The sequence below is a fragment of the Pinus tabuliformis genome, chromosome 1_2 (assembly GCF_031772625.1).
Source record: "Pinus tabuliformis cultivar Carrire ecotype Pingquan chromosome 1_2, CPIR1, whole genome shotgun sequence".
NCBI lineage: Eukaryota > Viridiplantae > Streptophyta > Pinopsida > Pinales > Pinaceae > Pinus > Pinus tabuliformis.
Window position 1 is genome coordinate 718163950 of NC_142298.1, and position 12966 is coordinate 718176915.

The 12966-nt window shown below is 34.7% G+C and overlaps 1 protein-coding gene across 1 annotated transcript in view; it reads right to left on the reverse strand.

Annotated features, from left to right (window-relative positions):
- LOC149207759 (uncharacterized) overlaps positions 1-12095 on the reverse strand; it is an 82145-nt gene extending 70050 nt beyond the window's left edge. The window contains exons 1-2 of the mRNA XM_089398138.1: positions 11218-12095; positions 9944-10293 (exon numbers count right to left, since the gene is read on the reverse strand). Coding sequence (XP_089254264.1) covers positions 9944-10293; positions 11218-12054 — 1187 coding nt within the window. The 5' untranslated portion in view covers positions 12055-12095. The remainder of the gene's footprint in view (positions 1-9943; positions 10294-11217) is intronic.
- Between the last annotated feature and the right edge of the window lie 871 nt (positions 12096-12966).

A 12966-nucleotide genomic window follows, 5' to 3' on the forward strand; every position in this document is an offset into this window, starting at 1 on the left:
TAAGTCATCGAGAAGGAGATCTAAATCTAAAGGGAGATCTAAATCTCCAGGAAAACCTATAAAGGTGGTGTACTAGAAATGTGGAAAGGAAGGGCACTACAAAAGGGATTGTAAATCTAAAGATCCTGACAAAGGAAAGGGATCTAATGAGGCTGCTTCTACAAAGGTGAAAACCACCTCAGATGAAGGTGGGGATGTGTACTTGGGTTCTTTAAGTACACATGTAGATCATGAGGCATGGTTGATTAACTCAGGTGCATACTTTCACTTCACTCCCCATAGAGAGTGGTTCTGCGAGTATGAGAAATATGATGGTGGTGATGTCTTCTTGGGGGATGACAGGAAGGCTAGAATCTTTGGTTGCAGAAAAGTAATGTTGAAGTTGCAAGGTGGAAGGGTTAGAATGCTTCTAGGTGTTCTACATATTCCTACATTAGCCAGAAATCTGATTTATGTTAGCAAGTTGGATGATGCAGGTGTAAAAACAGTGTTCGAAAAGGATACCTGCAAGATGGTTCGGGAAGCACTGGTATTGATGTGGGGAGTTCGGATTGGAACTCTATACAAGCTGCAAGGTAGCACTGTTATTGATGGGTGCAATAGTTTTGTGGTTCCTGAAAGTGAAGCAGAAAATCTGGTGGTCTCTGGAGGGAATACCATGCTGTGGTATCAAAGGCTTGGACATATTGGACAAAAGGGCCTTCAGATACTTCATGGTAAAGGTATCGTAGAAGGTATGAGTAATAACACTCCAGATTTTGATTTCTGTGAAAATTGTGTATATGGAAAGCAGAATCAGGTGAGTTTCCCCTTTGGTAGTAAGAGGGAGAAACATATATTAGAACTTGTGCATAGTGATGTTTTTGGACCTATGAAGATTCCATCATTGGGTAAGTCTATGTACTATGTATCATTTATAGATGACTTCTCAAGAAATACATGGACATATTTCCTTAAGAAGAATTTGAAGTCTTTGATAGGTTTAAAGAATTTAAGGCTCTGGTGGAAAACCAGACAGAGAAGAAGATAAAGGTGCTGAGGATAGATAACAATGGAGATTTTTATAGTAAGGAATTTGAAGAATTCTGTAAGAAGTGTGGTATAGCACAGCAGAAGACTACTCCATATACACCTCAAAAAAATGGAGTTGCAGAAAGAATGAATAAGACATTGATGGGAAGGGCAAGAAGCATGCTCAATGGTGCCAGGTTAGGACAATAATTCTTGGCAGAGGTGGCGTATACTGCATGTTACCTGGTCAATTGGTCACCTTCATCAGCGTTGGAGGATAAGACTCCACAAGAGGTATGCACTAGTAAGAAACCCTCTCTTTCACATATGAGGGTATTTGGATGTGATGCATATGTACATGTTCCAAAGGAGAAATGAACCAAGTTGGATAGTAAGAATCAGACTCTACAATAGAGGAGGAATCAAAAGATGAAGAGCCACAAACTCCGACTGTGCAATTTTCTTGGCAAAGAACCTTGCATATCATTCAAAGACAAAACACATTGATGTTCAGTATCACTTTGTGAGGGATATGATAGAAGACAAAAAGGTGTTGGTGGTAAAGGTGGACACTTTAAAGAATAATGCAGATGCATTGACAAAATCTATGAGCTATGAGAAGTTCTTTTGGTGTAGAGATACAATGGGCATTTCAAGGCTGGGAAAATGACTAAGCTCTCTTGTGCCCCTTGTGGAAAGAAAACAACAAGTGGGAGAATGTTGGGTTCTGTTATATTCTTTCAACGTAGTTAACATGGGGTTTGAAGGACACCTGTAACCCCACTTTATGGGGTCCAGGGAAGTGCCCCGGAAAATTTTGGTTTTGGACCCTATGTTAGGTTGGGCAGACCCACCTATGGTTTTGTGCATGATTTTCACATATGTTTTTTGGATGCGATGGTTTTCGGTCCATGGTATTGGATGCTTTGGCATGTATAAATAAGTATTGTAACATTAAAGGAACATAATGAAAAATCAAGCTGGTAGTCCTGGTTTTGGGATCTAGGGGAAAATCTTTGTGTATATGTGTTTTATGTGTTATGATATCGCATCATTTATTTCATATGTTTTAGAATTCGTATGCAGGTAATTTCTGTATGGGGTTAAAACCTACAGAACTAAACTACATGTGGGAGCCCTTTACTTGGACCAAGAGAGATGGTAGTGGTGGTAGTGCCATCAAAACTATTATCTAGGGAAGCAAATTTGGAACATGTTCTCAAAATCCATCTATGATCGCTTTGATTGGGAATATCACCTTTTGGATCGTCTCACTAAGCTCAAGAAAATAGGTATAATAAGGGACTACATTGCAACTTTTGAACAATTGGCCAGCAAAACTAATGGACTAGGATATGAATTTTACTTGGAATCTTTCATCAGTGGCCTAAAGGAAGCCATCCAAGCCCATGCCTAAATGCATCACTCAAATACATGGTTGGACGCATGCCACAAGGCCTTATATGTAGAAGTCTCTTTAAATTCCCAATGCAATAATCCAAATTTCATCGCAAAGGCACGTCCCACAAGGCTATGGGCCCTACCAAAATAGTTAAGGTTCAAAAGGTGTCACCAACAAAATTGGCTGAAAGAAGGAAACAAAGCTTCTACTATGATGACAAGTACTCCATAGGACATAAATGTAAGGAACCAAAATTCTTTCAAATTGATGCTACCAAAAATAACTCAATCGTTGAAACTCCATCCGCTAAAGTTCCTCAGGAGGAAGTAAGTGAACCCTAAACTGACAAGGACAATGATCTCACAATGACTCCAAATGAGCCATTTATATTGCTACATGCCTTGGCTAGAATTTCTTTGCCCTAGACTTTCAAAATATGAGGTTATATTAAGCATCATCTAGTAGTGGTGTTGATTGAAAGTGGCAACACTCATAACTTTGTCCATAAGAGAGGAGGAAAATTTGTTCATTTTTTTATACGGGTCATATCTAATTTCCAAGTCCTTATCGCTGATGGGGGAACCATGTAATGTGAAGGACATTGTGAGAATATTATGCTTTAGGTGGGGGATTATCACTTCAAAACCCACATGTTTGTCATTCAAACGGGTGATTGCGACATTGTCCTTGGTGCTGAATGGTTGCGCACACTAGGCCCTATCACAATGGATTTTCAGAAGTTATATTTGAGCTTTAAGCAAAAAAACCACACTCATACATTTAGGGGAATCCAGGCAGGTGCTCCTACTATCATCAGCTCATATTGAATGAGTAAGCTTTTAAAAGTGGGCCATCATGGGGTACTAGACCGATTTAATGCCATCGAGGCCATTGAATCCACTCCTCCTCATATTCATCCTGATATGCAACAGGTATTAGAGTGCCAACAATGGGTCTTTAACAAACCTAAGGAGCTCTAACCTTCTAAGGGTGAAAATGATCATCATATCCCTTTGATCCTAGATGCCCAAATGCAAAATGTACTTCCATATTGATATCCTTTTGCACACAAGGATGAGATTGAAAATATCATTAAGGAACTCACCAAAGCAGGTGTTATGCATCCCATCAACATCCCTTGTTCATCTCTAGTGGTCATGGTTCTAAAGAAATATGGAGAATGGTGCATGTGTCTTGACTTTCAGGTCCTTAACAAGCTCATTATCTAGGAGAAATTTCGTATTCTAGTAGTTGATGATCTACTTGATGAACTACAAGGTGTTAATTTTTTTACCAAGCTATACTTTCACTCGGGTTATCACCAAATACACATGAATGAATTTGACATTCCCAAGACATGTTTTTGAACTCATGAAGGCCTTTATGAATTCCTAGTCACTCAATTTGGTCTCCATAATGCTCCATCCATTTTTGAGAGCCTCATGAACCACCTTCTGAAACCATATCTTAGAAAATTTGTCCTAGTCTTTTTGAATGACCTTCTCATCTACAACATAACACGAGAAAAACACCTTCAACATGTTGACCAAATATAGCGATTGCTCCAAGATCACAAATTAATTGTCAAATTATCCAAGTGCCCTTTTGGCATGGAAAAAGTAGATTATTTTGGACACATTTTGGGTCATGACGCAGTGAGGATTGATCTGAAAAAGATTCAGGAAATGCAAGATTGGCCCCAACCAAAAACCTTGAAGAGTTTGTGGGGATTCTTGGGTCTCGTGGGGTACAATCGTAAATTTGTCTGCAATTATGGATACATCTCCAGACCCCTCACTAATATTCTTAAGAAAATTTCATTTCTCTGGACTTACGCAACTTAGTAGGCCGTCTTGGCTCTCAAAAAAGCTATGTACTCCATTCCAGTAATGGATTCACTAGACTGCACCAAATATTTTGTTATTGAATGTGGTGCTTTAGGTACAAGCATTGGTGCAGTATTAATGAAGGAAGGTATACCATTGGATTTCACAAGTCAAAAGATCAGTGGCAAACATCTAGGTCAATCTACATATGAGAAAGAAATGATGCCATATTACATGCAGTAGACACTTTGCGACCATACTTATGAGGGCGACGTTTCCAAAAACCACATCTTGGAAGAGTTTCATTCCTCTATAATTATAGGACATTTAGGCTTTCAAAATACCTATGCATGCGCATGTCGTTCTTTCTTTTGGATCGCCATGAAGAACAAAATTCCTACTTTTGTAGTTGAATCTCATGTATGCCAACACAACCAAGGGGAAATGATTAAGCTATCGAGAACCTTACAACCATTGTCATTCCCTGCTTCCATATGGATGGATGTTTCCATGGATTTCATTACATGTCTCCAAAAATATGGAAACAAATTAGTCATAATGGTGGTTGTTGACAAAATTTCCAAATATGCTCATTTTTGTTCTCTACCACACCGATTCACCCCAAGATTGGTGGCTGAATTTTTCATGGACCATATCTTCAAATTGCATGGCAAGCTTACATACATTGTGTCTGAACGAAGCCCCACTTTCAGCACAAATCTTGGCAAGAACTTTTCAAGCTCCAGTGCACACAAATCCAACTAAGTACAACTTATCATCCACATAAACATTGTAAAAAGAAGAAGTCAACAATTGTTTGGAGACCTATTTGCAGTGCTTCACTTCAGATAAGCAACATCAAAGGTTACAATGGTTGTTTTTAGCTCAATGGTGGTATAATACTAACCATCATGAAGCCACCAAGATGATACCATATGAGGCAGTGTATGGCCAACTCTCACCTTCACTAACTTATTATATCCTGGATGTTCCAAATTACTCTCAGTTGATCAACACCTATAGAATCATGCCACCATGATCGCTCATCTCAAATATAATTTGCATCAAGCTCAAAACAAAATGAGGTAACGGCCTGACCAACATTGTTTCGAGTGGTCATTTCAAGTAGGTGACCTGGTCTTCTTGTGACTCCAACTATATAAGCATTCCTCTCTCAAAGAAAAGGCCGAACATAAACTACCACCAAAATTCTATGGGCATTATTAGGTATTTCAACATATAGAAACAATCACTTACAACCTCGCTTTGTCAACTACTTCAAAAATCCACATGGTCTTCCATGTATGTGCATCAAGAAAGTTGTGGGGAATAATTGTAGGGTTCAAACAAGTCTTCCGAAATTGGATGAGGAAGGCTCACTTTGGCTCTCACCAGAATAGGTCGTTGATACTCACAAAATACATCTCCATGGCCGCACAATCAAGGAATTCATTATCAAGTGGAAAGACACCTCTCTAGATGGTTCAACATCGGAACCAACCAATATTCTTCAGCAATTTCCACAACTTCCACCTTGAGGACAAGGACGCTTTTGATGGGGGAGGGCATGTTAGTATCCAACCCTAACCCGTTATTTATGTAATAAGCCCAAGGGGCATAGTTAGAGTCATAGTTAGTTATTTCAGTCAATAAATCCCGTATGAGGTTATCCACATTAATAATAATCGTAAGTGGTTGACCCACATTATAGAAAATGTACCACAATTAGTTATAAAAGGACCATACTTAATAAATAAAGTGATTAACCCACTTATGCAAGGGACCATTAGTAGTTATGGTTTTGGATGTCATTAAGTTATAAATAGTCTTAGATAATAAGGGAAGAATCATCAAGTCTAATTTTAATTGAGCTCTGCTCTATTGGAGCTTGTTCCGTCAAAGAGACAAGTGAACATTGTATTATTCTTCTGAATAATAAAATATCTTTGCAGTTTGTCTCATTTCATGTGATATTTATGTGTTTCGGGCAATATTTTTTTTGTATTTCTGGTATTCTGTTTTTTTCGCAGGTCACGTCCATAGCAAAAATTATGCCATTCAGAAGTTGACCTTCTTGTTTTCACCACAATAGTTCAAGAGGATGGAATGTCAACTCTGATCATTCATGGAAAAGGGGCTAGTCATGCGATTGATGTGGAAGACTCTAACAAAGTCTATATTGTAACTTTGGTTAAGAGTTGAGGTAGTTTAGCCTAACCACTAGCAGACTATCTTGCAATTTTATAACCAGGCTACTAGGAGGATAAGGGGTTACATTCTTTCAAGTGCATTTGTTCCAAAGTTGAGCAAAAATAGCCAGGAGGGATAGGAGATAGAGCACACAGAGATGATTTGTGCACTCTAGTAACCCATGAGACACATGTTATACTTCTTTGTACTTACAACCATATTTTTATTTAGAGAAAGAGAGCATAACGACCTCACATTCTAGTTGGGGTTTTTTCCCCAAAAGGGTTTCCCAAAGAATATCTATGTCAAATGTGTGTATGAGATTTTATTTTTCCATTCTCTATTTTCTGCATAATTTTTATTTGTATATGTCGACTATTAACAGTAAAATCTAAAGATCTAGAAATCTATGAAAATTATAATAGTATAGAATTTCATATTTTCAATATAATTTTATTAAATCTATTGTAACTAATTGCCCACTAAAATACTAATGATAATCTACACATCAATGAAATATTAATGATACTCTACACATAAATACAACCCATAAATCAAAATCAATTATTTTACACTAAAAAATTATTCAGATAAAAATTAGTAAAATTAATATTTTTATTTTTATTTAAATTTTTTACCTATACAAAAAATTATAATATTTTTAATATAACCAGGGTTATTTAAAAATATTTAAATTATAACTATAATTTTTTAAAACTAATCAATTAACATTAATAATAATTAATTAAATTAAACTATAAATTCTTATATATAATTATATATAATCAATTTAATTTTATCAATATATTTTTAGTTCATAAATAATTCACAATCCCTCTTCCTCCAATTACACAACATAGATTCTATAAAACGTTCAATAACACAATTAGATAACCTCTTCTATTAATACAATAAAATAATATAAGAAATGAAAAGAAGACCTCTTATGTTAATACATATTATATATCTAACATAATTCCATCGCTAGATTTTTTAAAAAGTTCACGCTTTTTCAACCATGAACACGGTTCTTAATAAGGAATGTTGAGATCACGAAAATAAACATTTATTAACATGATTAAAGAATTTCATGGTAAGAGAAAATCAAAATTTTATAAAATCAAAATGACTATTTTAATTTATTTATTTTTAATTAAAAACAATATTTAAATAATTAAAAAAATATTTACTATGAAATATAATAATTATAAAAAATAATCTTCAATCCCAACGAAATTAACAAAATTACTATCCTTAAACCTATAAAATAAACAAACTAATTTCTAAAATTAGAATTAAAATAATCATTAACTAAACATAAAAGTGATCATAATTTTATAGAATATTTTATTTGTACTTCAAATTTCTTTCCTATTTAAAATGAAATTCAGTTATTAATGTAGTTTTTATATTTATTTAAATTAAATTTTCAAAGATTTAGGCGGAATTGATATTTCATCACAGGTTTAATCATAATTATAAAATTCAACTATAATTATAACCATAATTATAAAGTTCAACTATAATTATAATATTGAGAGAAAGATAAATAAAAGTAGAAATTATATAATGAGATTGAAAGAAATTATATCTTAATGCATTATGAAATATGAAATAAAATAATATTTTTTGATACTTTTGTTATTTTATATGGATGTATGTTTTTTGGTTGCAATATCTTCAAAAAAATCTCTTAGAACAGATCCCAAATTTGTTTATAACATATAGTCACAAGATTAAAGAAAATACATCATATCTTATATCTCTAGTTAAATCTAGCCATTTCCCCATTTAAAGCATGGTTGTGAGTAGGGATCTTATGTATCAAAGGCACTTAAACAAGATGGAAGACATGAGGCTTCCTAAAATTGCTTCTAACTCTAGTTAAATTCATCACTTTTGGGTCGAATGGGGTTTGCATAAAGATGCTCAATCCTGGCTCGACCATTGGAAGATAAATGACATGATTTGGAAAATTAAGGATTTAAATATTAAAAACATTATTACATCAAAATTTATGGTTTCTTTGACTAGAGCAAAAAAACAAAATAAGCATGATTAAAATAAGAAGAAATTCTCATGAGTTTCAAAGAAAACATTGGCCAATTCCCAAAAGACTATGGATGATAGATTACCACTTTTCTAAATATTTGTCACACTACCAACTTTCTCTATATTTTGTATAAGAAAAATTATGGTGATTGTAATATTTTTCTTTATGATTTTTTAACATAGAAATAAAATGCTAAAAACTCTAAATACTCTCTTTCTTTGATCAAGATTTAATAAATTATTTCAATTATAATAAATATTAATCACCATCAACGACAAATTTGTTATTTTCAAAATATTTAATAAATTTAGAATTAAAAACATCCTTAACTTGATATATTTAAAATAAAAGAGTTGAAATTATGAGAAATTATAAAACAATATTAAGTATGATGTACACTAAAACCTCGAGATTGCACTACAATCTCCCATAGGAAGCTGCAAGATAACCTAAGTACAACCCAGTTAGTTATCAGAGTCTAAAACTTTAATTAAATTACAATTTAATTAACGAACAAAATTATTTTAATTTTTATGTCTGTCTTGGGTAGTTTAAGTGGCCATGGCAGTGGAATAAAGTCTCACAGAATCGTAAATGAAAAAGTCCTACCAAACCTAACAAAAAAAACTACTCTAATCTCCTTCTAATTCTTAAAATAAACAACTCCACTCTAATACCATTCGAAGAAATCCAGTAAATCCAGTCTCCTACCATTCTAGTTCTCGTGTTCGAATAAATCCAGTCTCCTACCACTCTAGTTCTCGTGAGAGTCCGAATACAAGGGAACCACTACACGGAGGGGCAAATCCACCATCTTCAACCTAAATATCTGGCCGAAGCACAAGACGTTGGCTGCAATTGCCCTTCACCCACTTCGACCCTCTTTATGTTGCACATGTTCTGTCCAATCGACAAACCTAATCAAAGACTTCAAAATTAGTTCAATTAGGTCCATTGTTTTTTACCAAGGACAAATGAAGTCGTGTAGTTATGACCTATGCCAAACTCAACCTGGCACACTAGGGTGCAGTAAAAACATGTCACCTTGATCTATATGTTTGATCTGAATCTTGAAAAATATCCAAGAGTACGAAAAAAATACAAAACCCTTTTATACAAAATATAAAGATATATGTTTTGGAATAAAAAACCCTTTTAATACACAAAGATATATATATGATTTCTGCTCTCAGAAGATCGAAAAGTGTGAATATATATATAGCTCAGACAGGAATTTGCAACCAAGGCTGCCCCGCCATTTTGTCGGTCTACACAACAGTGAAGAACGTTTTCTACAATTTCATTAACATCTTCTCAGGAGAAGAAAAGACTATAGTAATTGAGGCTTCGAATTTCGGACCAGCGCTACCTTGTCATGTTCACGGTCTGCAAAACAGTATAGAAGTTTTCTGCAATTTACTTAACATCTTTTATATAAATAGAAATACTATATTAACTGACATCGAATTTGGAACCGGTGCTGCCCTGTCATTTTTACGGTCTGCATAACAGTACAGAACGTTTTCAGTAATTTCCTTAACATCGATGACAGGTTTATAATGGTTTTGGTCGTCAGATTCCGTCGCCGCAAGGTTTTGATCAGACCATTGAGCTGTACCTGCAATCTGGGTTTGAAGGAATAGGCGAACGTTGACGAACAACTGGACGCCCGCATGCGAACTGAGGGAATACACGAAAAAAATGTTAGTTATTGGGATAGACAATAGAGAGAAAACCAGAATAATTGCAGAAGCGCATAGGACATGGACCTTCTGGCTCAATGTATGTAGACTGTTCTTCCATCCCTTGACCTAAAATCCAGGGGCAACAGCGAAGTATTTCAGAATTTGATTTTAAAAAATAAAAGGGTAAAAGTCTTAACAACAATAATTTTGTGTTTTTCTTTTCCAGAAAATTAGGCGGTAGAGTATATATGTCTTTAGAGAGGTGAAAGTGTAGAGTATGTATATTTTTATAGATTTAACAATTAAATTTCGAGAGAGTAGATCGAAAGTAGATCAAATATGACATTTTTTCTATTAAATGGTCTTAAAATTATATAATAATAATAATAATAGATAATAATAGATAAGATGAAAAAGAAATATGGTATCTTCTGGAAAATAGAACTCAAACCATTAAAGTTTCTTCTATTCATCAGATTTTGAAACAAATGATTTTAGATTTTTGTAATCCATATTTATAATCATGTTGTTTTTCCAATTAATCACATTATTTAAATTTGGTTTAAGTTTGGAACAATCTAATATGGTTCATCTAATCACATCAAATCTTAATGATGTGATTAACCAAAAAACAACTTCATTCTAAATATTTTGAAATGTCAAACAATTTGTCTCTCCTAATTATCAGATTCCTAAATATTCCTAAAATTAATCTTCTTCCTAATTATCAGATTCCCTCCTAAGAAGTCAAGTGTTCAAAACCAGAGAAATAAAGTATATATGACCTGATAGACTTAGCAGTCATATTGCTGTCTCTAAGACTATGACCTTAAAATTAGATAATAATAATAATGGACGATTAAATTCTTAAATATTTCAAAAATCTACTATCTAAATAAATCTAACTACTTATTAATTTAATTGAGGATAAGATTTCTGGATATTCCAAAAATATGTTATCTATGTCATCTAACTAAATCTAATTAATTAACTTACTACATGATAATTAATATTGGTCAATAAAGAATATATTCTGCTTTCTCCTCTCACCATTTTAGCAAGTGCCGACGGCACTTTTTTTCCCGGTTGTTCTGAGGGACTGAAAAGTTGTTCGAAAGAGTTTACTGATACCATGTCCATTGAATCCCTGCGGGTGGTGGAGCTCAGGTTACGGTTGAGGTGGAGAGGATTTCTGTAAGAAGCTTCCTGGAGCCGAGGAGGAAGCGGTAACTTTGACTGTCCGAAATCATTTTGGGAAATTTCATGGTCCATTGATTTATCACCTCTTCCCCATTCGAAAAGGGAATTCGAGCGCTCCAAAGCAAAAGATTTGCTGCCCTCGTCCAAAGAGCGGTGGCTGGAACTAATCGAAGAGACTGATCTGTTATGCACTGCGGCTGAGCTGCGGTTCGCTACGGTCATCGTTATTGTCAATTTTACACCATTCTCGGGACGAGTGCTTCCATCACGTAAAACCCCACTGTCACTGTATATGTTTTTCATGATACAGTTCCTGAATTCACCCGTCAATTGGTCGACTTCATCTTCAACTTCTTTATTTGGCTGAGAGCTTATGACCCTTTTCTCGTCCGAATTTGCAGAGGAGAAATTCTCTGCGACGGCTTTCCCCGGTTCTTCATCACTATCATCATTTTCAATATCTGATGGCGCTCGAAGCGAGGGACTTCTGCGGAATCGTTTGTTCCCGAATGCATCCCTGTATAGAACAGTATCAGGATTATTGGTTTGCCCCGGAAGATCTGGTTTTCCATTTACAGTATTCACTCCGAAATCGGCTTCAGCTTTGGAGTGTCTGGAAAACTTACTGTCCTTCCCGAACACATGTTCCATGGAATCATTTCGAAATTGAAAGATATCAGACATCATAATAGACACTATACTTACGACTGTGCTAAAGTCGAAAACACATAGCTGAGAACTGGAACTATAAAAAAAAACAAAACTTTTGGGACAACAATTCATTTAAAAGGAGGTGAAGCTACAGCTGTCCAACAGAGTTTCATGTCACTGAATATTAAATGGGATTAAATGGGTGTGCCTATTCTTGATTTGTTTCATGCCACTTGGAAAGTTTCATTATATCAGGTCGTTTCACACCGCATATTATTATATTTTAGATTCTCTATATAATAATGGCATGCCATCGTAGTTAGGAAGGCAGTGGTTTATAATGTGGTTTTTTATAAGTTTTTTGGGTGGGTTTTTCCGATTAAAATCTAGCAGTAATTTATTGGAATCTCAAGTTTGATAGTTAATTTATGCACGATTAAAGCAAGATGCTGCATCTAAATATACAATTAAAACCATTTTAAATAATACAATTCAAGATTTAACCTCCGTCACCAAAACTCTAAAAAATCACATTATAAACGACCCGTTATGAACTATGCTAAACTCACTCTGGCACGCTAGGGTTCTGAGAAAACATGTTTTCGTGATCTTGTGATGAAAATTTAGAGGCGACCTTAGGGTTTGCATTAAGTAAAGCACACATCATGTGAGGAAGACAACGTCGTTTTCTTTACGGCCGTTATTTGCATAGACAGTGCTCTGTCCAATGGGAAAAAAGTCTTACAAATTTTGTATGGAACTCTGTATGGAGTTGTCGTTTCTGAAATTTGAAGTATCATGCAATTTTGACATTTGCTATTTAGAAGCGTCACGAAAACAACATAGATCGCATTTTCGAATTTATTAATTATCGTGAATATTTGACAATCAGTTAGAAGCCTATGAAAACTACAGATATCGCATTTCAAAATTGCGAAATTTTTGACA